This window comes from Platalea leucorodia (assembly GCF_965183815.1).
Source record: "Platalea leucorodia genome assembly, chromosome: 4".
NCBI lineage: Eukaryota > Metazoa > Chordata > Aves > Pelecaniformes > Threskiornithidae > Platalea > Platalea leucorodia.
In genome coordinates, this window is record NC_138826.1 from 35,385,835 (window position 1) to 35,413,458 (window position 27,624).

At 39.8% G+C, this 27,624-nt stretch overlaps 1 protein-coding gene across 3 annotated transcripts; it reads left to right on the forward strand.

Annotated features, from left to right (window-relative positions):
• Positions 1-1,025: 1,025 nt before the first annotated feature.
• On the forward strand, positions 1,026-26,645 carry LOC309588989 (solute carrier family 22 member 15-like; the record flags this gene model as incomplete). 3 transcript variants are annotated; one of them, XM_082308822.1, is made up of 12 exons in its annotated part: positions 1,026-1,115; positions 2,862-3,008; positions 6,867-6,999; positions 7,673-7,837; positions 9,471-9,600; positions 11,360-11,581; positions 13,247-13,387; positions 15,183-15,268; positions 19,480-19,588; positions 24,046-24,118; positions 24,618-24,781; positions 25,764-26,645. In XM_082308822.1, 12 exons carry the CDS (start codon positions 1,026-1,028, stop codon positions 25,774-25,776), a joined length of 1,473 nt encoding a protein of 490 aa, XP_082164948.1. In that variant the 3' UTR covers positions 25,777-26,645. The 3 variants fall into 3 exon arrangements, with proteins under 3 accessions (XP_082164948.1, XP_082164949.1, XP_082164950.1); XM_082308823.1 differs by lacking the exon at positions 1,026-1,115 and adding an exon at positions 2,684-2,760; XM_082308824.1 differs by lacking the exons at positions 1,026-1,115; positions 2,862-3,008 and adding an exon at positions 5,387-5,424.
• Between the last annotated feature and the right edge of the window lie 979 nt (positions 26,646-27,624).

Genomic DNA, 27,624 nt, shown 5'->3' on the forward strand with positions numbered 1-27,624 from the left:
TTCTTGATATGGCTCACTGGGGAGAAAGACTTAAAAAAAAAAAAACCCCAAAGCAAAACAAAACCCCTGTATAAAGCTAGTGTAATAGTAAAGCTGCACCTTCAAACAGAGTGCTAGGAAAAATGCAAGCATAACCATGTGTATTATAGTCTTGAAGGAATTACACCAAAGGCCACTCACCTATTTTAAGACAGACCCGGGGAAAAGGTGTTTGACAAAAAGCACGGTAATGTCTCTATTCTTAATACTAGAATTGCCAACTTAACTGGAGTTTCTCCTGTTGTCCATAGGATGTGGAGCTTTTAGGTGGCACTCTGCAAGCTGGATGAAAGCCACAGGGTGAACGGAGCATTTCTGGTAGTTCAATTTGTGCCACTGAAGCAGCAAGCAGAACTGACTTGTTCTGTAGGTGCCCAATTACCAGATCTGGCCAGAGACAGCAGCCTGGGGAGAAGGCTACAGAGCAAAATTAACCTTTGGTAGCAGCCTGCGATTATCTAGGCTAGATTAAATCCTGATGAAAAATCCTGCTTCTCTTAAAATCGAGGTCATGGAAGAGGGAGAGCAGCTCCCATTTTATAAACGGCTCTGGAGCGACTGCTGAGCTGTTGTGCTGTTCTCCGGGGCACCTCCTGTGGCTCCGCGTTGAGCTCAGCCTTTTTGCTGGAGAGGAGATTTGGCCATAGCCCCCTGTGTCCTACCTTGAGCAACCTGCTAGCTGGGTAGCCTTTTCTTCCTGGAGGAGCGGTGGGGCTCTTCCCCACCACCACCTGCTGATGCTCTCCACTCTGCTCGGTTCCTACAGTCATTCTTCTCCATCACTGTTTGGGTGGTTTTTGTTTGTTTGTTTTTTTTTTAATTAAATTAATGAATAATTCGCCCTGCTCTAGAAATGACGGTCTCTCTTGACCAGCCCTCGGCTCAGGGCCGGGGGCAGATCGGTGAGCGGTTTGCCCCCGCGGCGGGACCGGGGAGCGGCGGGGCGGGCGGGGCGGGGCGGCGGCGGCGGCGGCGGCGGGCGGGCCATGGCGCTGGGGCTGGAGGAGGCCTTCGGGGCGGCGGGGGAGTTCGGCGGCGGGCAGCGGCGCCTCGCCGCCCTGCTGGTGCTGCTGCAGGTGAGGCGGGGCGGCGGCGGGCCGGGGCCGGGGCGGGGGCAGCGAGGCCGCCCGGGGCGGGCCGCTCCCCTGCGAGCCGCTGCGGGCGGCGGTCTCGCTCTTCCGTCGTGCTGGATGGGGGGGGGGGGGGTGGTGGTGCGTTTGGGGCTGGTTCGGGTGCTTTTTCCCTCCCGCGGGGCAGCATGGCGGGCGGAGAGCCGGGGCCGCGCACCCCGGCCCGCCCGGGCGGGACCCGCTGCCCTCCCGCCCCGCCGGCGGGCTGCAGGTGGCTGGGGCGCCCTGCTAGGCCGGGGGGCGAGGGCCGGGCCCGGGCCCTGGGGCGGGGGTCCTGCCCCCAGCGCCTCTGCGCGCCCTCCCGCCCCGTCCCGGTGCTCCTCCTCGGCGGTGGCCGGCGGAGGATGGCAGGGCCGCCCCCCCTCGCCTTTCTGTGGCGATCAGCCCCGCGGGCCCAGCGCCTTGCGTGGGCCTTTCGAAGGGGATTCGGTGGGTTTTCTTCCTCTCGCAAGTTGCTTTTCAAACCTCTTCCTCACCTCCGTGCTCTCTTCCGTGCTTAACTTTTCCAACTTTACGATCCGCTTTCCTTATTTCTATGCACATCTTCCGCTTTTTGAAAAGCGTCTTTTAAGCTTCTTTAAGCTGAGTGGATGGAAATGGAGTCTAACCACAGCAACTGCTTTTTTTTTTTGGTGTGTTGTGTTTTTTTTTTTTTTTTTTAAAACCTCTTGTGCAAAGCGGTATGCAGGGTACCGTCTTTAAATAGCGTCCACACCCCCGCATGCAAACATTTATCTGTTTCGCTGGCTTAGTTTCTTCATAACAGGCTTCCTCCTGTTCGTGCGGTTCCGCATCTTGAGTTAAAACGCTGCGGTGAGGGAGGGGGATGGTGCTGATGGCAGGTTTTTGTTTATAACTTGTTCCTGCAAGGGCGTTCGAGGTAAGCACAGGATAAAATGGCACATTAAAGGGAGGTCCCACCAAATCCACCACCCAGAGGCTTGTGGCCCAGTGAAGGGAGCCGTTCTAGATTCAAAACTTTTCCATCAATGGTAACGTGCTGAAAATCACTAATACTTGGATATGCTTAAGGATAATGTTATTTTAAGTTAGGAAAAAAAAAAGTAAATCACATGCAAAACCCAGAAGTACAGAACATTTTTAAGCCTGTATCAATGGATAAATATTTTCATAAGGGTTTCTTTATGAAAATCTTTTTTATTCCTGCACATTCTAGTTTTCATAACCATCAGGTTAAGGTTTCAGTGTCTGCAATGGAAAGAACTAGCAGAGACTTTTAAAAATGTAATCTTAGATTTTTGTTGTTGTTGTTGACTTGTCACTACAGGTTGTATTCTTTCAGTATAGTAATTTTTTTTTTTTTTAATATAATAACGGTCTTGGTCTAAGGGTTAGATGTCAGCCATGAAACTATGATGAAGTTCCTAATATCTTCCTTTCCCGTGCCTGGCTACAAAACAGCAGGAACAAAGTGAACAACTTTGCAACAGGAAGGAGAGCGGCAGGATGAAGCTTTCACTGAAAGTGCACCGCGATCTCTGGAGTGGTACCCCCTGCCCCCAGCTGCCTTGATGATCACATCTGGGGATTTAAAGACAGTAGACTGACTGCATTTTGTTTGTGATGCTGGGTAAAGGGAAATTGTTAATTGTTAGTTTAATGAAAAGCTTACAGTATTCCATCAGGTCTCCTTGGGATTGTTTAGGGTAAACGGTTGTGTCTTATTTTAAGGTATACGTGGCTTGTCAGTCGATGCTCATTGTGCTTGTGGGAGCTGTGCCTGAGTATCATATAGACCAAGAAGGAATTCCAGCGAGCAGAGCTGAGCTTGCCAAGCACATCCATTTTGCAGACAACTTCACATCTATAGTAACTGAGGCAAGTACTTCTGTTGCACCGAACCGTTTCTTCTCTTCTTGGGATTTACGCCGCTAGTGCAGGATGTGGCGCTTGTAAAAGCTGAGCAGGGCTTTGTGTAATGTTTTGCTTATGCTATGAAAAATTATTGGAACCCACCCATCTGGCTTTTTATTTTATTATTATTTTTAAATCTGGAAGTATGTGATTAAATTATTAGTTTAGCTTTCTAGTGTAAACCTAATATTTATTAGTTTAGGCTAAACTTTTTCTGTTTATTTTCTTTTCAGTTTTTTTTTTTTTTCCCTTCAGTTGTTTTAGAAAGTCATTACTAATGAAGAATGATCATTTACAGTTTATAACTCTGGAATTTAGGATGTGCTCCTCATAATGTCTGTTTTCTACCAAGAAAAGGTTCAGTTTGTCATGTCTGCACAATGTGCTGTGTATGCAAGCTTTACCATGAGTTTCTCACAGAAGATACGTCTTAAAGATTAACACAAGTATGAAAATGAAACTCACGCACCACATGTGTGGGTATTTTAATGTGTCGTGAGAGTGGGAGATGGAACAGATTGAAGCTTGCTGAGTGGGACAGAAGCTTGACCCTTCATCCTCACGCCTTGTGAATTCCGTGCGAGAGGCTGCGTTTGCTTTTTGCTAGTCCCTGGGCTATAATCACTCAGGCAAGCGCGAGTGACTTAAGCATCGCTGCCAGTGCCAGAAAAAAAAGACTGCGTGGGTGGCTTGGCTTGTAGCATGACCTGTCAGAGTTCTGCTGATTGAATTCTTGGAGCAGTTGTCAGTAAACTCGTATAAGACAGGTTAGCGCTTGGTGTAGCCGGTGCCAAATTTTTGCTTCCTACCCATTATCCCAAATGTGACTGCGTAATGTTTCTTTTGAAAAATGTAGTGACTAGACAGAAGAAGGAATGATGCAATATTGGATCATATCCTCTGTCAGAAACAGATTTTTTTGATTAGCCTGTTTTCCAAGATCACCCTTCAGTTTCAGACTCTCAGCAGGATGCGTGATATGGGGTAGTGCTTAATTTATAATCAGAAATCAGCAAATTTTAACTAATGTGGTGTTTTTAAATGTAGAAGTCAGTGTCCCTATTTCCAAAATATGTAGTAATTCTCAAGACTCATCAAAACAAATTTATGTTCCCATTCATTTCAGCAACTTTATTGTAAGATTTTTTTTTTTCTTTAATTACGTTGTTAACTGTCTTTTCATGGAATCTTTAAATGCTGGCCAACATTTTGCTGTATGCTAGTGGTCTAGTAACTAAATCAAACTGCCATGTGGATTTAAAGAGCTGAGAGGACGTCTGTTTTGTCGATAAGAAAATTGGCAACGTTTTTGTTGGCAAGCTACAGTTAATTTTGGCAAATATTTAACAAGTTCCTTTTGTGCAAATAAAGTAGATAGACTCATTCTTTTAAAAGTTATATTCTTCACAGATTATTATATCAGACTTGTTAAAATGTGAGCATCTTCCAGTGATACGCTGAGCAGCGTAAGTAACAGTTTGCAAAAGCAATCTTTTCTTTTGCTGTATCCTGAGAGAGGAAGCTGCTTTTGTAAAGTTCATTTCCTTTATTTTGATGATGGAGCTTAAACTGTAAATATTTTCTGTTCTGTTCTGGTTTGGCAGGGGCACTGTTCTGCTCTGGCGCTCAGCAAACCTTCAGAGCAGCTCTTCACTTCTGCTTCAAGAACTAATCATTGTAATTGATTTTGGCATAACTAAGACTTCGTAAATAATAGCTCAGGCATGGTTCATGGAAAATACAGTTGTTAGAATTGCTTCTTGGTCTGGCATCAGCTCAGTCCCCTGCTTTATTTAACAAGTGATGATGCGTAGGAAGGTGAGCTCAGGAATGTCTTACATTTGGTGTAGAAATGGTCCTTTACCTTGGAGAAGTTGATTTTTACAACCATATCTGGGAGCATAAAGTTGTTTTGTCTCTTGTATCAGCCTGAAACACTCTGCAGATGAGAACTGGGAGTTTGAAATTTGTATGCTACGGAATGCTAGCACGGAGAAGAAGGACTTATGCCAGCAGTGCTCTGTGCCTTGGAGAGCACATGCTGTGATATTTTTGTACTTGAAGTTTCCTGAGGATTCGTGCCCAGGAATATTTCATTGTTAAATCTCTTCAGAAAGTTAAGAAACAATAAGTTTCGGGGCTACGTCTTTATCCAATGTAATAGGGTAGAACCTACTACTTAGCGGGGTATAGTAGAAACCAGCTGTAAATGCTGCTGCACAGGAGTTTTACCTTCCCGGAGTATCCAAAAGTCCCACAAAACTCTGAAGCGCTGGAACACTGGGTACATTGGACTAAAGAAGGCATCCTGTGAACGCGTTAAATCTTGCCCTGCTCCCGCAGCCTGCGTCTTGCAGGCTGCTGGATGGGTAGAGCACAGGTAACTGCTGGGTCACTGGGTGGATGGAGCCATGTCTTCTCTGTACTTTGCCGCTATGCGAGTGCAGATTGAGTAAAAGCACGTGTTTCTTGAGATTGCTATAATTAAAAGTTTCAGTAAATTCCTAATATTCTTTGGCTATCTGTATTAAATTCAAGACAGACACTTTAGGGCTGAGGTCCTAGTATGCTGTATTGGATTTTGGATTTTGGTCATGGGCTTCTTCCCTTAGGCTTTTTTTTTTTTTTTTTTTAAAAAAAAAAAAAACAAACAACACCTTCTACTTCTTAAAAAAGGCAAATGGGATTAGGATCCTCCTTCCTTTCCCTAGAGGACATACTGCACATGTCATTTAAAAAGTCAGCATGACACTCATCCACTTTTTTGAAAGTGAATTTTCCAGTAAATACACTGGGAGTTACTTGAAATATGCAAATAGTTATTAAGTGTTTCTTTAGCTAAAGCCTTGCCTTGAATTACTTAAATTATTTTCCTGGAAAATCACTTAGGATTTTGTGATTGCCATTCTTTCCCAAGTTCCTGATGTCAGCAGTGTTTGTGATCTCAACAGTGTGTTTCTGAGTGTTGATTCTCCTTTCTCAGCAGAGGGGCTGCACAAACTGCCTGTGTGCCTTGCCCCATCAGGAAATAGTATAAGTTTCATTCCAGTTTCAACCCACTGTCAGTTCATTTTCTTCTCTTCTGACAATTTTTGATTATGCTTTAGCTTTTGGATCAGTTTAGCTTTTGGAGGAGGTAGAAAATACGCTTTATAAAGAAACCCATCATTTGGTTCTAACTGTTTGATTATAAATGCATGTGCACGGTAAGATACTAAACTATCAATGAGTGGTCAATAAGTAGGTCTTAGAGTTTTTATAAAACAAGGACATCTTTCCATAATCCCTTCCTGCTTCCCTTCAACAATTCAACATGTGTACGAGTAGGAAGGGCACCGGGATTACTCATGGTTCAGGAAGCACAGCTGCACAGCGTTAACACTCTGTGTACTGCAGTAGTGAACATGCTTTATTCTTGTTAATGAACAATTTTTAATACCTGTTCATTGAAATAGCTAAGCTTGTTCAATGTTGAAATGGCTAAGCTGTTAACCATTCAGATTTTCCTTGTCTTAATAACTTAAGGTAAGTTGTCTTGTCAAAGCTTGGGAATTGGAGTGCAACTAATAATACTTAGCAAGTTGCAAACTTATAATATACTATAACGAAATTTCTTGGGGGAGAGAATGTAGAGATGTGAGTCTGTTAGGAAAAAAATATGACTACTGTTGGCTTACCTATCAAACTTTGAACAAAACTTTAATTGGATATAAAAAGTGGGAAATGGCAAGAGAAGAATTTTGACAGATTTCTGTTATTTTTAAGGAAGGTAGCAACTTGGTGTTAATACTTTTAACAATAAGGAGATTCTTTTTTTGACAGTGGTACCTAATTGAACGAGAAGCCTACAAAGTGAGCCTTGCATCATCCCTATTTTTTGCTGGATTGCTTATTGGAAATATCACATTTGGCCCTTTGTCAGATAAACTGGGCAGGAAACCAGTGTATATCTCAGGTAAGATTGTTAAAAGGTTTTTCTTAAGCATTCTACATGGATACCAACATCTCTTTCTGCCTGTGGGCCACCCTGCCCAGAGGCTGCCCTCGGGCCACCCTGCTGCATCAATGTTACGGAGTCAATGATCTGTATAAGCATTTCACTCAGGGTAGAGCAGCACTAAAATTCGTTAGTATGAGTGTGCTGGGCAGCATAGTGGTCACTGGAGTATCAATAGGAGATGAAAAGTAACCTGGTTTTGCTATGACTATCACTATTTGAGCACAGTGTTCCACACATTACCTGGCCATATTGTCTCCAATAAAAATAATTTGCTTTTTGGGGAGGGAGGAGATGGGGGAGAATGATTTACCTAAACATCTGTAGAGTGGGTAGCTCATGTCCTGGTGTTTGGTTTTCCAGCTGCGTTTGGAGCCACAGGGTCTTTTTGTTTAATGATAACATTGTTTCAAGGAAACATCATCTTTGGCATTGCAGACCTCAAGTGTGTGACTTGAAGATGATTGTAATTTTCATGTGGTGTGACTTCAGAAAGGCAAACAGGAGAGATTAGAGACAAGAGTACTATAGACTGCTCATTACAGTCAGTAACTAACTGTGCTCCCTGCCTTTCTTCTGAGTTCAAGCTGCATAGAATAAGTACTAATTAAATTTTATTCTCTCTCTACAGGTCTATTTTTTGATGTCGTTTTTGGGTATGTCACAGCATTAGCTCCAAATTATGACGTATTTGCAGTTTCACGGTTTTTTGTTGGAATTGTGAATGGTGGAATGGCTCTTGTGTCTTTTGTCCTAACCCAGGAATATGTAGGAAAATCATTTTGGTCATTTACAGGTGGGATTTGGGAATATTTAATCATTATTACTGTGCCATGTATTGTTCCGACTATCGATACCTTACATTTTAAATTCTTACATGTGTACCAAGTAAAGTCAGTTTGTAGCATAAGTCAAGTAAGTGTGATGTGATTCATCCAAGTTCTGATTTCTGTGGGAAAAGTGACTGAATGAGGAAGATGGGATTGAGTTTGTTTGATAAATAGCAAAACTGAGGTTTTAAAATTGGTACACTGATTCCTAAAATTTCCCAATTTGTCCAGTGCATTACAACAAAAAATAAAAAATTATGTGTTTCTGGCAGATCCTGCCAACTTCTGAGCAATGCTGTATGGTGTCTTGGGAAGGTATTCTTGAAAGCGTTCTTTGAAGTTTCCCTGCGCCACAAAATGAGTTGGTGCCTGGATAGTGTTTTTTCCACTGCTGAATATGTTGACTGTCCAGTATTTTTAAATGTCCTTTTTCGTATGTCACTGCCAAGACTCAAAATAAATTTAACACTTGCACGTCAATCTGCTGGCGTAGCTCAGACTGTAACGCCTTTTTGGCTAGCGCAGCATGGGGAAAAACTTGGTCCAAATGCTGACTTGCTGTGGCTGTGAGCATATTTCTCTTTCTCTCTCATTTCTTTAGTTACCTCATTTTACTCTTTTACTTATTTCTTCTCTGGACTCCTGGGGATGTGTGTGACAGTTGTGGTTTAGTTATAGCTTTCCACTTAGTTTTTTTTTTTTAAGTACTGAATTTTCTTCTTTTCCTGGGTTCACTTTTTTGACTCACGCTCTCTCTCTCCCCCACCCCTCCTTCCCCCTTGCCCTGTTGTCTGTCTCTGCTCTTCCCAGCCTTTCTCCCTGCAGGGCCAGCCTCCTGATGGACCGAAGAGACAGTCCGTTTCCTGCCGCTTGTTGCTCTAGGTGCTTTATTCTAGTTCTGCTCAGCTGTTGAGAAAGAGGTGCTGAACAACTGATCAGGGGCTGAAGGAGAGGGAACTGCTGGATGCAGCTCCGCAGTGTTAAAGAGGCTCTCCTAGGTGTTGGCTGTGAGCTAGGCTTTGTGGGCGATAGCTGAGAGTTTCTGGGTTAGTCCAAGATCTCCTATGTTAGTCTGCAGAGGGTTTGTTGTTAGGCTTTTGGAGTTCAAGTTGACCCCGTATTTTTAACCTTTTTATTTATGCTTGTTCATCAGAAGTCCATTGTAATAAACCTCTGGCTTGCAGCTGGTTTTGTACTGAACTCACTTCCAATTTCTGTTCCAGCCTGCCACCTCTATTCAAGATTACCTTAATAGACCTAAATAAATCACTCTCAACACTTCCCCTTCCTGTCCTCAGGTTTTCTCTTTAGCCTGTAGGCTCCTGTTCATTTCTTACTCTCCTATGTACCACCCTTTGTTTTTGAAAGGGGGGGGGGGGAGCCCCAAAGCCCCCCATACATTATATAAAGCTATTCTTCATTGGGATTGCATAGTATACTGAAGCCAGCTGGTTCACAAGTGCCGTAAAGATACCTCATAAAATTGCTATTTTATTTAGGTTTATCATGGGCTAGGAATTTCAGGCTTCTGCTTGAGAATTTTTTTTTTTTCTTTTGCCAGTGGTTTCTGTAGTCACCATTTTGGTCTTGTATTTTCAGGTTCGTTAACTAATTTGACATTTGCAGTTGGCATTGCTGTTTATGCTTTACTGGGTTACTGTATAAGAGAATGGCGCTACCTTGCCTTGGTATCGAATACTCTAGGAGTCATCTTCCTTCTTCTTTCTTTGTAAGTGGTTCGCGTGCGTTATAATGATAAGAAAAAATATGCAGCAATTTAACAGTTACTTTTCCTTGTCATCATTCAAGACAGTGGTATAAACAAGGATGACATTTTTCTGTATGGTTTTGTGAACCAAGCAAGAGAAAAATCATATTGTGAAGGAAGAAACGTTTTTAAATGAAGCAGAAGGTCAGGGTTACCCAGAAGACAAGCTGTGTTTCTGCATGCTGTTACAGTTGTGGTGGCCAGCATTGTAAAGAGCAGCTGTGTGCCAGCTGTCCAATAAAACTCTATGACAAATCTGCTTGGGGAAGAGAAGGCCTGCCAGAGGCTGCGAGCTGGAGCGTCAGCCAGGAACACTGCCTTCTGCCAAGGAAGGGCTTCAGCGCTTGAGAACTTTTGGAAGTGATCCTAGAGGGATTTTAGAGTTTCTTTTCGTGAGACACATGCATGCAAAGGGAAATAAGTGAGAACACTTGGAATTGCCTTTTTAGCATGATACGCTATCTATCTGCTTGCTTTTGAGGTCCCTTGTGTCTGTTCCTAGCACTATTGTGCTTGGGTGCTCCTATTTAGAGTTCCTACATGGACATTATCATAAAAATGATTATGAAATGCATCAGTGTTTAAGGAATTAAAAGGGCTAGCTTTGTCTGGCCTGTGTGGTTGCAAAATATTTTTTTAACATATCAAGTAATACACCTTGTATACTTCTGATCACTAAAGCTGTAGAAGAAATAAAAGAATTAGTGTACCAGGCTGTCTACACATTAATACAGGGAATGTCTAGCATACAGTGTAGATAAAAATCAGAAGAGGTTCGTTTTTTTTTCTATTTCAATTATTTTTTAAAAATGTCAATTATTTTTTAGATAGATCTGCTCTTGAAATAAGTTCTGTTAAAGAATACACCAAAAAAACCCCCCTCTTCCTGTAGTCAAGGAAAACAAAGCCTCTGGGCTGAGGAAAGAAGTTCTGCATAATGTGTTTTCCTCTATGGTGTTCTGTTTCTGATGGAAATAATAGAATTACTTCCCCCAAATACTAAAAATACTGGGATCCTCTGAAGTAATGAAAGTTTAGTTTGGTTGTAGGATGTATATCTCTGTTAGGAGTACCAGAGAAAATAAAGGTTCAGTTATAAATATTCCATTCTTTATTTTACGGCTTGTATAAAAGCAGCAGCACACTCTACAACCTGAAAAAAACAGGAATCATGAACTGAAGTTGTGGTAAGCAAGGATATTCTGATTATACTTGGGAATAAGAGATTTAAAACTTAGGTGGGCAGCGATGAGCTGGTACGGGAGCCTGACAAGTAATTCCCCAGTAAGGTTTCTTTCCTCTCCTCTCCACTCTAACTCAGAGATCTTCCCATAGTGGAGAAGCTTGAAATAAACTTTGTGAAAACAAAGTTTTGTCTGGGCTGTTCAGATAATTGAGATTTGAGATGCTTTCTGGATAATGCTAGTGTAGCGTTTCCGAAGAAGTCGGTTCAGCAGAAGTCGAGATTTAGACTTAAACTCTTCTAACGTGACTGAGTGCTTGGTCAAGCATCTCCAGCAATCCTTCTGTAAGGTTAACTCTGTTATTATTGGAGTACGTGGAATTTAATATGCAGAACGCTGCAAATAGAATGTTTTTCTCTGACTTTTGTATTGGTACTTTTTTTTAAGTATTGATTTGCAAAATGGAAAGATTGACTTTAGTGCTGTGCTCATAGGAATGAACTTGTCATCCTTGATTTTCTGTTCTTTGCTGTTAGTATGCTCCCAGAATCACCACGATGGCTATATTCCCAAGGGAAAACAGCAGAAGCTGAAGATGTGTTGCAATATATTGCCCTTGGTAATGGAAAAGAGAGATTAAATCTAAAATTAAAACCAAGTGCAGGAACTTTCAGAAAGGATGAATCGGCACCTGGTATCCTAAACTTAGTAAAACATCCTGTCCTTCGGTGGCGAACCATCATACTGATGTACATCTGGTATGTAATAACAAGACACTGAGATGCTGTGAATGAGTCAGACATGAGGAAACGATTAAGATTTTCATCCTTTTCTTTTAAAAATTCTATCCTCAAAAACTAAATCATAAATTTGTCAGTTGATGGCAGACAATAATAACCTAAAATGATGTGTTGTAAAGTTGATGTTTCATTATTATTGCTGTTGCGTTTTATTTTCAGTGTGTTACTTAGAAGCTGCTTCAAAACCTACTAAGAAATAATCTGGTGAAAACATAATATTTATACTGAGCGAAATGAGAAGCTGAAGCAGAAATTACTGAGAAGATGTGTATTTGAACCAGTCTTAGGAAGAAAAGGACTACACGGGTTAGACAACAGTAGAGATCTGGAGTAAGCATAAGTGTTAAGAGCCCAAAAGCACATTACATGGGTTCAGTGGAGGAAAACCAGGGGCAAGATAAAATACAGATTGCATAGATTTATATTAGATGCTGTCTTGAAAAGTGGTACAACTTGGGAAGCGCAGGAGGATGTAGTGGAATATATCAGCAAGAAATGGCAGGGCAGAGGGAACCCCTGGGGTGCAGAGGGTGTTGGGTTGGTTCTTACAGCAGCAGCTGTTGCAAATTGGCTTGAGCTAAAATCTGTTGGGAGGAACAGCTCTTTTCCAAAATGCCAAGAACAAGTTTTCCCTTCAAAGTTCAGCGTCATTTGAGCTGATTGTCAGGGTGTAGATGAGAAAAATCAGTAGTTTGATGTGTGGGGTAAGCAGAGATGTGCAGGATGTGGGAGAAGCGGCAGGAACATCTTTGCTAAGTAGGACCTTCCCAGGAGCATCATAGACTCTTAAGTTGTTGGTAGGCAAATATGAGTAATTACAATGATGAGAAATCACACAAAGGCTTTCTTACCTTCTGGAAGAAGAGGTCGCAGCAGTGCTTTTCTGTCTCGAACCCTGTTAAGATGCAGTGCATGGAGGTGTTGGCGTGGTGTCACAGCGGTTGTCACCCAGCTCCGTGTGCTGTTGCTCAGGAGCCTTTAGCACCACCCTCAGCTGTGACCGACGGAGGACGTACTTCTCCCTGTATCAGGCAAAACTTTCCTTTTCTACATCAGTTGGTGCAGATTCCCCAGTAAGGGAGCGACTAAAGAACAGGCAAAATGTCTTTGTAATATCTTTCCAACCTTTCCAACGCAACGTTGTTTTTTGCAGGACGGGGATGTGGGGACAATTCCAAGGAAAGTGATAATAAAGATAAAAGGAAAGTGATAATAGGTTTGTTGGGGAAGCCTTCCCTAGGTTTGGGGAACACCCTCTGCGTTAAGCAATGGATGTGCATATAATTGTCTTTTCATAGGATTGATTTGCAACAGTTAAGCATCAGCTGCTTACAGTTAAGCTTATTAGATTTGCTAAATAACTGAGGATAAAAACCAAGCTAACAGAAAATTCTGAAAGTTCTGCTTGCATATATATGAGCACTTCTTTCAAGAAGTTACTTTGTTTAATTAAATAGGAACTATTCTCTGCCTTGTTTCCCTTTTGGGGGGAAATAAGAGTTGCCTTCCTAGCATGTAACTCAATATAGCTAATCCATAACTCAACATAATTTACCTTTTAAATACTTTCTTAGCCCTGAAGTCTAGTAATGTTAATAATATCACTTTTATGGTTATTTTTAGGTATGTCTGCAGCTTTGTGTACTATGGACTAACTTTAAATGCTGGTGAATTAAGAGGAAATCTGTATTTAAATGTGGCTCTTTCTGGTCTTGTAGAAGTTCCAGCATTTCCTCTCTGCATGTTTTTTATTGAGAAATCCTGGTAAGAAAAACTTATTTCCTAGTTTTCTGCATATATTTGTAGATAGCCTAGAAAAATATTAACATTTTTCTCAGTAAGATACCTCACTGTTTTTCTAAACAGTGTTGATTCTTTGGGGATTTACTCCGCTGCAGGGGTTTCTGTAGTTGATACAGAAATGGGACTCCAATTTTCTGCTGCTTCTTTTTTTAGTTTTGTTCATCTTTTGAATTACTCGAGATGAGCTTTTCAATGATTAATGTTATTAAAAAAAGTTTGGTCTCTATGGAAAAAATGTGAGTAGCCTAGTTATTTAAGTATCTATAGCTTATCTCTCTCTCTCTCTTACATATTTTATTCAGAATGACTTGTTTTTGTACTGCTTACCAGCTGCAGTTGAAAGCGGTTTTCAGCATTGTTCATTTTTACTTAAACTTTCCAAACAGAACTTGGAAGTGAGAGTAGTTCAGTTTTTGTTAAGGCACGAACGATCGATGTCCATGTATTTTCATACTTTTCAGTGTATTTGGAGGCCATCCTTTATGTGGGTCCATATTTCCAAAGGCCGAGCAGTCTGGCAACCCAGAGCTACTCAGGGTTTCATGTAACCTTCAGTTTGAGTATCTTTGTAATGATACTTTGGTCTCACTGAGGCCAGTGGCAAAAATCCCATTTTCTTCAGTCAGGTGAGGATGTCAGCTTTTGGGGTTTTTGGGCAGTAAAAAGCTGTCAGCTTGGTCAAGCTAAAAAGCAAAACAACCAGCCAGCCTTCACCTCAAGCCCAAGAAGCCTGAGTCAAGGACATGCATTTAAACCACAAACTGCACAAGTGCTTTTCTGCATTTTTTTTTTCCCCCCATTGTAATTTGTCAAACTAATTGTAAATGTCAAGCTTTTGGTTTTCTTGAAGTAAGGGTATGTGTAGTTTTAGGTGCTTAATGCAAAACAGAATGTTACAAGCCAGCTGCTCTGTTGCCAGTTTTTGTGAGCAGTATCCTTGAAGTATAGCTTTTTTGTTGCAAAAATATTTAGAAGATTTTAAAAACAAGTATTGTATGTTTGTTACAGACAAAGTGTAGTTCTATTAGTATGGGGTAGTAGTTAGAAATAGCTGTGATATTTCATGAGGTAAGAAGCACGTATAGTATTTCGACATGCCTGCAAACTGTTACCAAGAATATCTTTATTTGTGGTCCTTTGCAAATAATTATGAAATATTTAAGAATGGTAGATGTGGAGATGGGCTAGTGATTTTCTGTCCTATCATCTTCTCTTTTCTTTTAAAACACTGGGCAGTAGAAATAGCCTTTGCTTATTTCTACGTGTATACTATTAGACAGAAAAGCATACAAAATAGTTTTACTGTGTGTCATAACTGCATATATTTATGCAAAGTTGTAAAAGAGAAATACAGATTAGGAAGCATTAGAATTACATTTTCTTGACCAATATTAATTTGATCTTTGTGTGTATGCACTGTAATACCCTTTTGGTGACAGGGCCCATTGCCTTGCTCAGTACAGAGAAGAAAAAAGTCTGTGAGTTCTTGTTGCTGAAGTAGATGGGTTCTTCTCAAGGCTACAAATTCAACAGCTTAAAAATCAAAACTTGGCTCGAAATAGGAAAGCTTTTGCGGGAGGACTTCAGTACACAGAACTAGGAAAATAATGCAAGATTTGAAGCGCTTACCCATGTACAATAGATTTATAACTGTTATTAGTGCTGCTGTGTACTTTAGTTGGTATTTTGCAGACAAATTCAAAAAACGCTGAAGAACTCTGTTTCCATCTTTATCTGGATGCTCTTTTCCTTGTAGGTCTGGAAGATGTAAAACTATGACATGTTTTCTGATATTTGCAGGATTTGCCTGTATATTTACTATGTTCTTACCAACAAATGCTGGTAAGTATGTACTGCTGCTAACGTAGATGTTTGTTAATTCAGATAAAAGCTGACAAAACAACGTAATGAGTATTTTGTGACCAAGTATATCAGGGCCCAAAGCCCTATCCATTTATACCTCTCTCTTTCTCTGTTGCTTCTTTCGGGGGGCTGGTCAGGGAGCCACGGTCTTGCCTATATTGCTTTTAACTTCTTGCTGGCATAATTTGACCCTGTTAATTGACTAAGATTGACTGCAAGCCCTTGGCTCTTTGAAGGTCAGACCAAACTATCGTGTTCTGTCTCAAATACTGACACTGCATTAATTTATCACTTAAGCAGTTTACCTTAAAATACTGGATTTAATAGCCAGACTGCAGCGTAGTGTAATGTTAGTTTGACTGGATCTTGACAGTGTGAGATGCCAAGCTTAATTTTACATTTGTTTTGGTGGCATGTAATATTTATAGAAACAGGAACTGAGATTTTCCTGAAGTAGAAGCTTAATTCATCATTAAAAAAACCCCAAACCACTAAAGCTTTAAAAAAATACATTTTATACTTGAAAATTAGAAATGGAAGTCAGAATTGCAATATGGAAGCCATAGGGATGAAGCTTGCTGCCTTTCTCAGTCTCATGCTGTGTATTGCTGTGTATTGCTGCACTGTGCGGTTGTGAGGACAGTTCATGGTAGCAGTGGAATATCATCAAGTATATTTCTCATCTCAAAAGATGTGTTTTTTCTAATATTGTCAGTGACAGTCACATATGTTTGGTTTTGTATTTTCACTTTTCTTTCCGTTTCAAGTACAGGTTTTCTGTATTAATATTTATTATGGCTACTGAAAACTTATGTCTATATGACACTAACAAATAGAAGTGGCCACTTTCTGCTTGTATTTTTCTTAATATTGCTTCAGTAGAAATGTTGTAGCTTTAACAGTGTTTTGACCCAGGAGCACCAGTGATGTGATTACAAGTTAGCCTTCTATGGGTTGTGTTTATCCTTAACAGTTATAAATGCTGTCTGGCATCCATTTCAAATTGATCTCAGAAAAGTCTCAGGAAGAAAAACAGAGAGAGAGAAAATATCCCATAATCCTATTTGCCATGCTTGTGTTAATTCAAGTCCTCAGACGTTTTGTTGCTCCTTTTATTAACTGTTTCTTCCTTTGTTCCAACAACTTTCCTCTTTCTGCTTCTTTTTATATATATTAAAATAAAATGAAAGAAAGGCAATAGTGACTTATCAGGATAGGGTAAATAATACCTGAAGAGTTGCTAAATTTCAGGAAATCTTCTGCATTTTCCAGTTGAGTTGACTTTAATCCCATTAAAACATTTTACTTCCCACGGTGGTTAAGAGTAAAGCTGGTTCTTGGCCCAGAGTGATCTGTGTCAGTTAAGTAGAAAGAAGTTCAGCTTCAAGCATGATGAAGATGAGTCACTTCACTGGATGAATGAGGGTTGTTGGATCTCTAATCTGACCCTCCTGTTACTAAGGAGAACACTTCTTACATTTGTCTAAGTCTGCATTCTTCGGAGTGATTGACAAGAGCCTTGATTTGATTACAAGATATTGAAGATTTTAATGAGATATTGGGCACTTGCCTCTCATGTCTGTAACCTTCACTCGATTTCTAAATAACTCTGTTAACTTGTGAATGAGAATTGGATCCAAGCCATCTTCCCTGTGGAATAAGCCAAGAACATTTCAGTTATTAAAGATGTGTACTGCATTTGAGACTAAAAATCTCTCAATGGTTAATTAAAAACTGGTATATCACTCAGCTCCCTCATTCTTTATCACTTAGAACTCATCAGTTAATTGGTGCGAGTATCAGATTGGAAGTTGGTGAGGGAGAGTGGCAGCAGAGGGGGAACGGAGCTGTAATGTTCTTTTCTTTCAAAAGCTGCTGTAAAGCACAAAAGTGTCTTCTGCATTTTGTATCTGCTTTATACTATAGCAAACAAAGGAGACTTCTAATCTAGGGGTAACTAGATTTTAACTTGCATTTAGATTTATCTGCTTGTGCTGAACACATAATAACTTTTTGTGACTTTCATTGCTGTGTTTTCCACTGAAGAAGGAAAGAAAAATAGCAGTTCTCTAAATCAATTGTCTCAGCTTTTGTTCATGTTGGGTATTTAATTTTCTTGATAACTAACCTTTCTTGGTGGATACTTTTTCTGAAGGTAAACTTAAAGACTCCTTTAGTTTCAGAAGTACTGTTTACGTGAACTTTTACTTATGAAGATGACAGCCAGAAGGTGAATCTACATAACGGCACTGCAAATGAGACTCAATGGCAGTGATGGCATCAAAACTCCTGTTCTAGAAGCTCTTAAACATCAGCACTGTTTGTTACTATTTTCCCCCATTTTACTTCCCTAAATTCAAAAGATCAATTAATGGAAGATTATTCCTTATCAATGAAACTCAAATGCATGAATTTAGTAAGAACTTACAACTTTGCCTTTTACCAAAATTCGAAACAGTTGCCCTGACTGTACTGTTTCAGGCAGAATTGTGTGCAGACCGCTGCTGCTGGATGTTCACATGACAGGGTGGTAGACAAAATATAACAGAAGTGTTAAAGATGCTGCATGGACATGCTTGGCTGGACCTAGCGAATAACCTATAAATGGTCACAGAATCCTCATAGGAGAAAGTGCATTCCTGCTTAATGGTGTTATATTTTACATCTGTAAAGAGAATAATGGACTGTTTGCAAGAATTGCTAAAAATATGTTCCAAGACTCCGAGGAAAATATAATGACTATGTCTGGACTGACTTACAGAAGGAAGCTGATGTGCAGTGAATTTCCAGTGTGCTTCTAATCCCACAGTAATTCCTCATGTGGCCAGCATTCAGCCTCCCCTGAGGGAGGAAACCTGGAGAAGACAGTGCTCTCTAAATTCACTCCTGAGCTTCTGAGTGCTAATTTTTCTGTCTAGACAGACTCGTTCTTCAGTTTTGATAGTAAGACCAAAACTTCCCAAGTGCACCAATGCTGGATTTCTAGTATATGGATATGCAGTGTTCAATTTTAGTCTCCCTGGGAGAAAACCGGCAAGTTTTAAAACACGTTGGAGAATTACAAATCTCTTCTTCATCGCTTCGTGTTTGGTTGATGGAAGAAAAGGGATGTCCCAGCTTTCTGACGGGACCCCGCAGGGCTCGGAGGACCAGGTTCACACCTCTGCATCTGGCAACTGTATGCAATATTCCAGTTCTTACTGAGCAAAAGGAGAACTTGGATGAAAATGTTGCATATGTTTTGCATGAATTACAGAAATAACTGCAAAAATGCATCATGCTTAAAGAAATTAAATCAAGTTTCAGGATGCCAGTTTACATACAAATGAATTTCTGCTTCAGCTGAAATAGAATCTGACTTGATCAGATGAGTAGAACTGAAAATATTCGAGGGCAAAATTAAAAGAAGAGCAATAGAGAGGCAATCAGACTTTCCCATTACTTAATCAACATCATTTGATCCAAACTGAAACATGCTGAACTCAGTGCTGAGGAAGAGAGCCTGAAATACAGCTAATCAGAGCATTCGTTCTTTTTTTCATGCTTAAAAACCATATATTAATGTCTCTTTTTATTAAAATGGATGGTGCAAACATAACCATATCCAAAACCAGGATAACGAAAGCCAGGTTTCTTTTGAACTTTAAAAGAACCACACTTCAGTCTAGCCAACTGAAGACTGTCTGTTAGTAAAATGGGCTGCATTAGCATTTGTTCTTTCCAGTTACCGAGCTGCTGCATTTTAAGTCCCAACAGGATGTCTTTGGAGAGCAAATAAGCTGTTGAGGTGAATCAGGTTTTATGGCTTTAATCTAATAAATTAGTCAAGGAGGTTGTATTGTCTGTTTGTGCTTGTCAAAAGATGTAGTTACCTGGTAAGGTATTCTGACTGCCGAGTTGGAAGCGTTATCCCTTCCTTCTAGAGCTGTGATAGTTTTACACTTTCCCCCCAAAATGGGGCAGATTTTCTTGGTCCTAAATATAATTTTATGTATCTATTCTTAGGCTACCTCTTAAAACGGTTGGGAAGAACTGAGATAATTGCTTTTGTGCTTGTAGTTGAAAAACATATAGATGAAACGTCTCTGCCTGACAGTCTCTTAAGGAGGACTGGATGTTTTCAACATTGTGTAAAAAGAGTAAGAAAACAGACTATTTATGTTTACAGTTTATTTTCTCTTTCCTGAAAGGTCTGCTCCTCAGTCCCACTTTGTTGGCTTTGTGTGGAAAAATGATGGTCAGCGCCGCTTTCAACATTGTGTATATTTATACATCTGAACTATACCCAACGGTACTGAGGTAATTTAACGGAGCTTCTGGGTAAATGAAAATACTTTTCAGGCACAGCGGTACTGATTGCTGGTGTGCTTTAATATTTATCTGTGATTACTTTTACCTGAAATATCAATATGAGTTCTTTCTGGAATTAAAGCAGCTTGCCAGGGCTTGAAAGGGCCTCTCCTATTAGTCACGCGTTTTGCACCAATGCACTTTCCTGGGCTGTTTGTGGCAACTTCCACTTCATCTGAATGCAGGATAAAAACATGAAAGCAAACTTCTTACGCTGCAATGCTAGGTGCCATATTTCTCGTTTCTGCTACTGATTTTTGGGAGTAAAATTACAGGCTGCAAAACCAAACATAATGATGTGATGGAAGTGTATGCTAACTTAATTGTAAATATAGACTATGCAGTAAGAAGTATACAAAAGGACTGTAAATAGTCCTGTCTCTCATATGATTATGTTTGTTTGCCTCCTGAAAAACAAGTGCTTTTCTAGACCTTTGTCATGTAATTAAATATTCATAATGCAACTAATTTTAATAGTTTCTGTATGACAATAATTTGCTTTACACCATTTAATTCATGAACAAATGGGCTAAAACTGTAGTTTATTTTTCCTAGTTCTCACCAACACTTTGTGAGGTTACTCTCTCTCCTGTTGTCCCAAGATAAACCTGAGATAGGAAAATATAATACCACACAGTCCTCTTCTCACCCCCTGTTTTGGTTTCACGTGGTTTTCTGAATGGTGCTCAAAGTATATATTCAGAATTTGAGCCATATTGCACTAGTTGCTCCAGAATAGCAACTACAAAACTACTGCAAAATTGAGCCCTCTTTTGAGAGAGCAGGAAAGTGGAAAGCTGACATGGAGTAGGAAGGCACCCTGGCTGGTAGATGTGTCCTGTACCACCATAGAGGTAATTAGGATGGTGACATAAATCACCTGATTCCAGGACACTGAGGGCTTTGGGGAAAAAAAATAAAAATTTATGGGTGACTCCTTGGATTGGCTTTTTTTTTCTTTTGAGGTTCACAATTTCCCATATGTTATGGAGGCATAAAAGCTAGACTGTGAACACAGTTTTTGCAGTAAAACTTGTGAGGATGGAGGTGGATTGACTGTTTCTAGATACTGAGCTTGTGATTCTTGGCAGAGGTTTAGGTTTAATATGCAAATCCCAAGCACGCTGACTGAAATTGGATGTGGGGGTTTGTTTACATTCTCCCTGTCCAAACTTTTGTGTTCTTTAAGGTCTCTTTTTCTAGTGGGTGGTTTTTGTTTTTTGTTTTCCTGTGCGCTCTGCTTTTCTGGAGTTGAAGATCAAGAGAATTAAATCTGAAAATGTTTTAATTTCTCAGCTTTTCCTTGTTTCACTGTGTTCTCATGTTTCATGTTACCCTGTCTTCTGAAGTCCCATTGATGTTTGGTGCCAAGTATGTGAGAGCTCATACCTAGCAGGAATTACTGTAGTGTCTCAGTGCATTTGAAACTGTTTGTGATTAGGAAGATTAAAAAAAAAAAAAAATTAATCAAGTAAAGTGATACTTCATTTGAGAATCTGCACTAATATTCTGGCACAAAAATAACTGTATGTGTCAGATACAGACCGCTACTGGAGAAAAATGTAAGCGTAAAGACAGTTTAGAAACTGCGCAACTTTATTAGACAACTCGTGACTAACAATATGGCAAACTATTACGTTAAGCCATATGAAAATTCCTCATGTGACAATTTATGCATTTAATTTGTTTGATATCTCTCTGGCACGTTAATTGCAAATATTATAGTTTATGCAAGAGAAGCAGTGATGGGCAAGTGTTTAATTTAAAGCAAAGCGTCAGCACCATCTGGTGGTCTTTGCAAAGCTTCGTAGTGATCCTGGCATTGCTTAGGCGTGCCATGTGATGAGACAGGTACCGTCCACAGGCAGTGGAAAGGAGGTGCAATAAACTCTTTTTTTCTTTTCTTTTTTTTTTTTCCAATGGGATGTTTTGCAGAAAAATTACATGTCTTCAGTATTATCGCTCCTTATTTAAACCTACTTATTACTTCAAGCACGAGGACTGTTAGGCATATTTTTTTAAGTTAATTGGTAGATGGAGGAATGACAAATACACCTCATGCTAGAAATGGGGAGGTGCTGCGAGCTGGGGAGTGTGTACATGCTTTGGGCTTTTTTCCTTTTTGATGTGTCTTTAAAATACCTGCTGGGGAACAAAAAAGTTAAAAATAGAAAACATCACTACTGTTGCATTTTGGACAAAAAGAAAGGTTGTCTTTGGAAACAAAATGTAATCATAGCTCTAGTAATAGAGATGTAAAAACAAACTCAGGTTTTTTCATGGGAAAATGGGTGGAAAATGATGGCAGCCTTGTATGGGATGAGTGATATCAGAGTGGGGCCATTGGACTGGCTAGGATAGCACTGGAAAGCTTATTTGCTTATTTTCACATTGAGGAAACTATGGTATTTTCACTTATGTCAGTGGTGGTAGGTAAGTTTGTACTTCTTTAAAATACTTGCCCTTTTGATCTCTGGCTTTCTTTGTAGGGAACTCTCCATAATTCTTTCTGTTGAACAACAATCCTTGGTGAGCATTAGTGAAATTGGAGAGGTGCCGGTGCCAGCAGCAGAGAAGCTTTTGCATTTGTGCAGGGCTGTACCCCACTCACTGGGCAGTGCCGGGCAAGGAGCAGCTAGAGGAGTGCCACATGGCATGTGTAATTTGCCAGGCAGCTGCAGAGGGACTACGTGGCTTGAGCAAAGCCCCGGGCTGATGTGCTTACCCTGGTTGTAGAGCTGTTTTGGCTGGGATTAGCTCAGCGCTGTGCTCCGTGGGATGGTAGGAGCACGTGCAGTAGGTCTTCTAGTGAGCATGATAAAACTGGGGCAGTAAGGTAAGACAGGCGGTGGGTGGTCAGCTCTCAGCAGCGCAGCACCTCAGGAATACTTACTGATAGTTCTTGGGCGATAATGCGTTTTTCCTCTTGGATACCATGACGTTGTTCTGCATAACCCAAACTCTGTTGAATTCTGAATTAAAGATATCCTAAAGTCTTCTAACAACTGCTTTCATTTTGCGTTGGAATTGAAATGACGCAATTTGCATTTAGGATCACCTATTGCCCTACTCCATCTCAGCAGAAAAAAAAAGAAGCCAGCAAACCTCTGGATATGGACAGGCTTAGGGTCTGTGGGAAGGATGCTAAATGAATGGTTCACACACAGACTGGTGTCTCATCTGTTCATGGATTTTGTTGATAGAGGAGGTGCTCGGCCTTGTCTTGCGGGGTTTGGGTCGATGTTGCCTCAATGTGAGGAAGCGTGGGTTCCTATTTTCCTTTTCCCAAGAGGGCATGATAAGAGAAAAGGTTGCTTTGTCTGTTTATTTTTACACCAAAGTCCCTGGCTTCTCATCAGCTCCTTCCATCATCTGTTTCCCTTAACCTGTGCAAAGGGCCATTAGGAAGGGACGTGCAGGTGGGTGGTTTTGGTATACTAGCGACCCAGGTCACCTCTCTGCTTGTCATCTTTAATCCTGTCACTGTCTTCCTGTCTTTGGAGGAGGAAAAGGAAGCAGGGTGAGCAGGAGCGGCTCAGTGGTGTGACTGAGGATGGTGATGAATGAGAGGAAGCAACCGAGAGACGTAGGGAAAAGAACGAGCCGGTTCTTGCTGTCTCACTGATGACTGGTGCCAATGTCAGTCTCTGAAGGGGTTGTTAAATACCATATTTAGGAGTGATACAGAGATGGAAGATTTTTGCATTTCATCAGGAAATGAAAGACTTGGGGGATTTTTGTGACTTTCTTTGAAGAGGATCTTTGAAGAGGATCCTGCTGTTCTAACCCATGCTTTGATTATCACAGTCTAGATGAGATTGTTTTAAACTTGTCTGAAAATTGAAGGGAGCACAGAATTCAGCAACCCTTCCAGTGACACATCTGGCTAGATGTTTGCAAGCTTCACGCTGGCAAATAGTTATTTTCTATTTGGAGGTAAGCACTGTCTTTTCATCCGTGCAAGCTGAGGTGGCAGAAGAGAGGCTGCTGCCGACGGCCTGAGCTGGAGATAGCATTCAGGATCTTCTGTCTGAAGATCCTGCCAAATTTCAAAATCATTCCCCATCCAGCACAGGGATGTCCAATTAAATTGCCCTATGTGGCAGGCTGGAAAACCTCTCTCTTTGTTCAGACTTTTGTGAAGGATTGCACAACAGGGTGGTTTTGGTAGGGTTTAAAAGGGTGTGATTTACCTTGCTAGCAGCTAGTTGTAGAAAATCTTCAGAGTAACTGCTGGAGGTCTTTAAAAACTTCTTTTTTTTTTTTTTTTTTTTTTTTTGTTTTAAATAAAGACTATTGATAACTTGAAAAAGTGTAAGTTGGTTCTGACAGTGCCACCACATGTTCATGCATGATTCAGTTGTCTCTTCTGAAACTACAAATCTTTCATCCTTTGTTTGAAACAGAAATGCTGGCTTGGGTGTCTGTTCCATGTCTTGCAGATTTGGGGGCGTTTTGGCTCCATTTGTGCCATCTATGGTAAGATTATTTTCTGCTTTTTTTTATGTAACTGAGATTTAATAAATCTTATCTCAAAAGCACTTTGATTTTGGTACCACATATGCCTATATTCCTTGAGAAAAAAAGTCGGGTTTATGAAAAATTAAATAACATTTACTCAATTTCAAGAATTCACGAACAAGATGTTTAAAAATACCTAGTATTTTATCCTTTTGGGAAATAATTAATGTTCTGTGTTCTGTTAATATTTCATCTGTTAGTGAAATGATTGTCATTCGGTACTGCTAAGGCTCACTCAGTATCTGAGTTTTTAGACATGTAAACAAAGTTTTCATATGAAGCTGTTTCTGTGAAATGACATTTATTGGATTTCTTTGTTCTACCAGTATATGGATAGTTGCACAAATTGCTGGAGTGAAAAGTTGTAGTCTTTTGGTTTTGACTGCAGTTCATATGGGTCATATATTTTAAGAGCAGGAAATAATGCTGGGTTTTTACTGTGCATTTTTAATTTTAGAAATCTCTTAGTCCTTCTGTACCATTCGTGGTGTTTGGAATCAGCGGACTGTCAGCGGGATTCCTGACTCTCCTTCTGCCAGAAACACTAAATAAGCCAATTGCTGAGAGCATTGAAGATCTCCAGAGTCCCAAATACCAAGTGCTTAAAAATGAAGAGGCAGGGTAATTTTTTTTTTTACTGTAGCTTTGCATTATTTTCCCCTCTATCTTATGCAAGCCATGATTTAGTGCATATTGCTTAGATTGTGCATGAATGAATGTGTGCATGAAGTTTTAAAGCTATCTTTCTCTTGCATTCAGTGGAGATCAATTTATTCTTCGTTTGGGTCTTAAAGATGAAAAGGCTAACAGCTTTCACCTGTATGTATTAAATTATATGTAAACAAATACTATTTTGTTTCCTTAAAGGAAAACAAATTTTAGACAGGCAGTCTAAAATAATCAGGGACAGTACATTCAGCAACATTCCTGTGCTTTTACAGTAAAACAACTAGGCACATTTTTCATATATTGGATTGTGCCTTTTTGTCATGTTTTGTAGTGGAACATAATCCAAAATTAATATATATCTGAGGAAGTGTTTTATCCTCCATTAGTCTCCTGGGTTAGAGCCATTTAAAGTGTTTTCCTGTTGTTGATATGCACTAAATAAAACTTCTGAAGTGGGAAATGAAAGTTTTGTTGTTTCAACAGGTAATAAAATAGAAAATGGGAAGTATATCCCGTTAGTGTTGGGAATGGCTTCCTGGAAGAATTAGTTGGGGGGGGGGGCAGAAATTCCCATAAAAAAGGAAATGTTCGCTTAGAACTAAGCAGGCTTAGTGTAGATATAAAAGAAGATATGTTTTTCTTATGTTTTTCTTGATATGCTAGCTTGTTAATTATCTGGTAATTATTGTACTTAATCAGTTTAATCATACTACACACACTATTATGCTTTCTTTTTATGCCTAATACATAGTAATACTGCACTCAGTTGAAATGGAAAAAAAAGAATTGAGCTTTTTGAATATCATTTCACTTCTAATTTTTAAAAAAATCAATGAATTCTGGTTTTCACACTTAATATTAGCCTATAAAATAGGACAAGAAAAGTAAGACATGTAAACTGTTTTTCAGTAATTATTTTTCTTCTGTCTGACAGGCAAACCAGTTAGAAGAAAACACTTAAGTTTCAGAAGGCCTGTCTGTGGTGGAAAATGAAGCCTCCATTGAGAAGGTGCTATAAGACTTGAAGGGCAGAGTCTTGCTCTATGGATCTGGCAGGAAATGTTGGAGGACTCATGTATAATGCTGTTTGTACCATGTCGAACAGTTTTATGTGTAGGCAAGTGGAGAAGATGGAAGAAGTCGATCAAAGCTTGCAAGAAAAGAAGTGACAAATCTGTGCATTAATTTAATGACTTAACAAAAGCATACGTTGGATGTTTGGACTTCTCTACGGCATCTTAAAACGAAGTATTAATTTATTTTACAAAATGTAATTGCTAGCTTCAGATTACGCTATAATGTTGTAATTGAAGTGATGTGTATAATTCAAAATTTAGATGGCCTTATATATTCAGGCAAGCTGTAATTGTGAAAAGTAACAGCATCCTGTATATGCTAATTTTCTCTACAGGGTTTTTTGCCTCTAAATTATGGTGCACCTCACAGTGTGAAGAGACCAAAGATTTTTATGGGTTGTTAACCTTAGTATTTCTAGCATAAGAAACCTGAACAGGAGATCTGAATGGAGAATAAATGGATTTTATTGTGGGAGTAAGTAATTTTTTAATACAGTTGTACATGGAAAGATGCCTATGGTTAAAAATAGTACTATATTGGAGAAACTATATCGGGCCTTGAAGAGGCGATTTAAAGGAGAGGACGAGTAACCTTTTAGACAAAGGTTATTAAGTTCTAGCTGTACATGTGGAACTAGACATTATGAACGTGAGTCATATATTGTATAATACGTGAAATGTATTGGATTACATATTATTACATATATGAATTGGAAATTCTTCCTGCGAGTGGTGTGTGTGTGCGTTTGGTTAACAGTTAATATATTTACGTTGGAATAGATGCATCGCAAGTGTTACAGTTTTTTGATGGCCAACACAATTTTGTTATTAAAAAGATTATTTAACATCTGTATTATGAGTGCTGCTTTTTCCAGAATGTTTACCTAGGCTTTTTGAAGAATACTTGTATCATTATGATTTTGGACCTTTATCTAATGCATCTGATAGGAAAAGGTTACCGAAAGGCCTCTGTATTTTGCAGAAGTTCCATAGTTAAATAATAGTTCTGCAAATGAACACGCGCCCTGTGCAAGTGTGTGTGCACTTATACACATGCCCATGCACACATAAGCACACGCAGGTTGCTCTGCCTGGATGCCTCACTGACATCTGTGCTGTGTCCATGCGTGCTTCACAGATCGCCTCATCAGGTCCCCAGGAGGTGAAAATCAATTGGCAATCAGAACAATATCTAGATAATGTTGACGTACGGGTGGATTGCACTTGTGTTTACTTAACTTCTGGGGCTGAAGCTTGACGACAAGCAGCTTATAGAATATGCTGCAAACCTTCATCTTGTGATCATTTATTTATTCATCATTTTTGTAATGTTTCAATTTTGTGAGGATTAGAATTGAGTTTGTGGTTTCTTTTTTCTCAATAATATTAATGCCTTCCATTGCATTAACATTTATAACCGTAGTGACTGATTATACCTCTTCAAAGGATAATTGGGTCAGCAGGGATATGGTAAAGACCAAGTTTTGTTACTGTTGATTTCAATTTTTTTTTATTACAAGAAATAAAACTTAATAAGAAATAGAATGATATAAAGTTGTATTCCCAAAGCAGAGACAAGACGCTGGAGCAGGGGGATCGTAAAGGTACAATTATGTGGTAGGAGTCTATTTCTCCCTCCTGCCACATGCATCGGGCTGTATCAGTGCATTTTTCCTCTGCCTTTTATTCCACATTATGTGAAAAACAGGAAACAAAGAT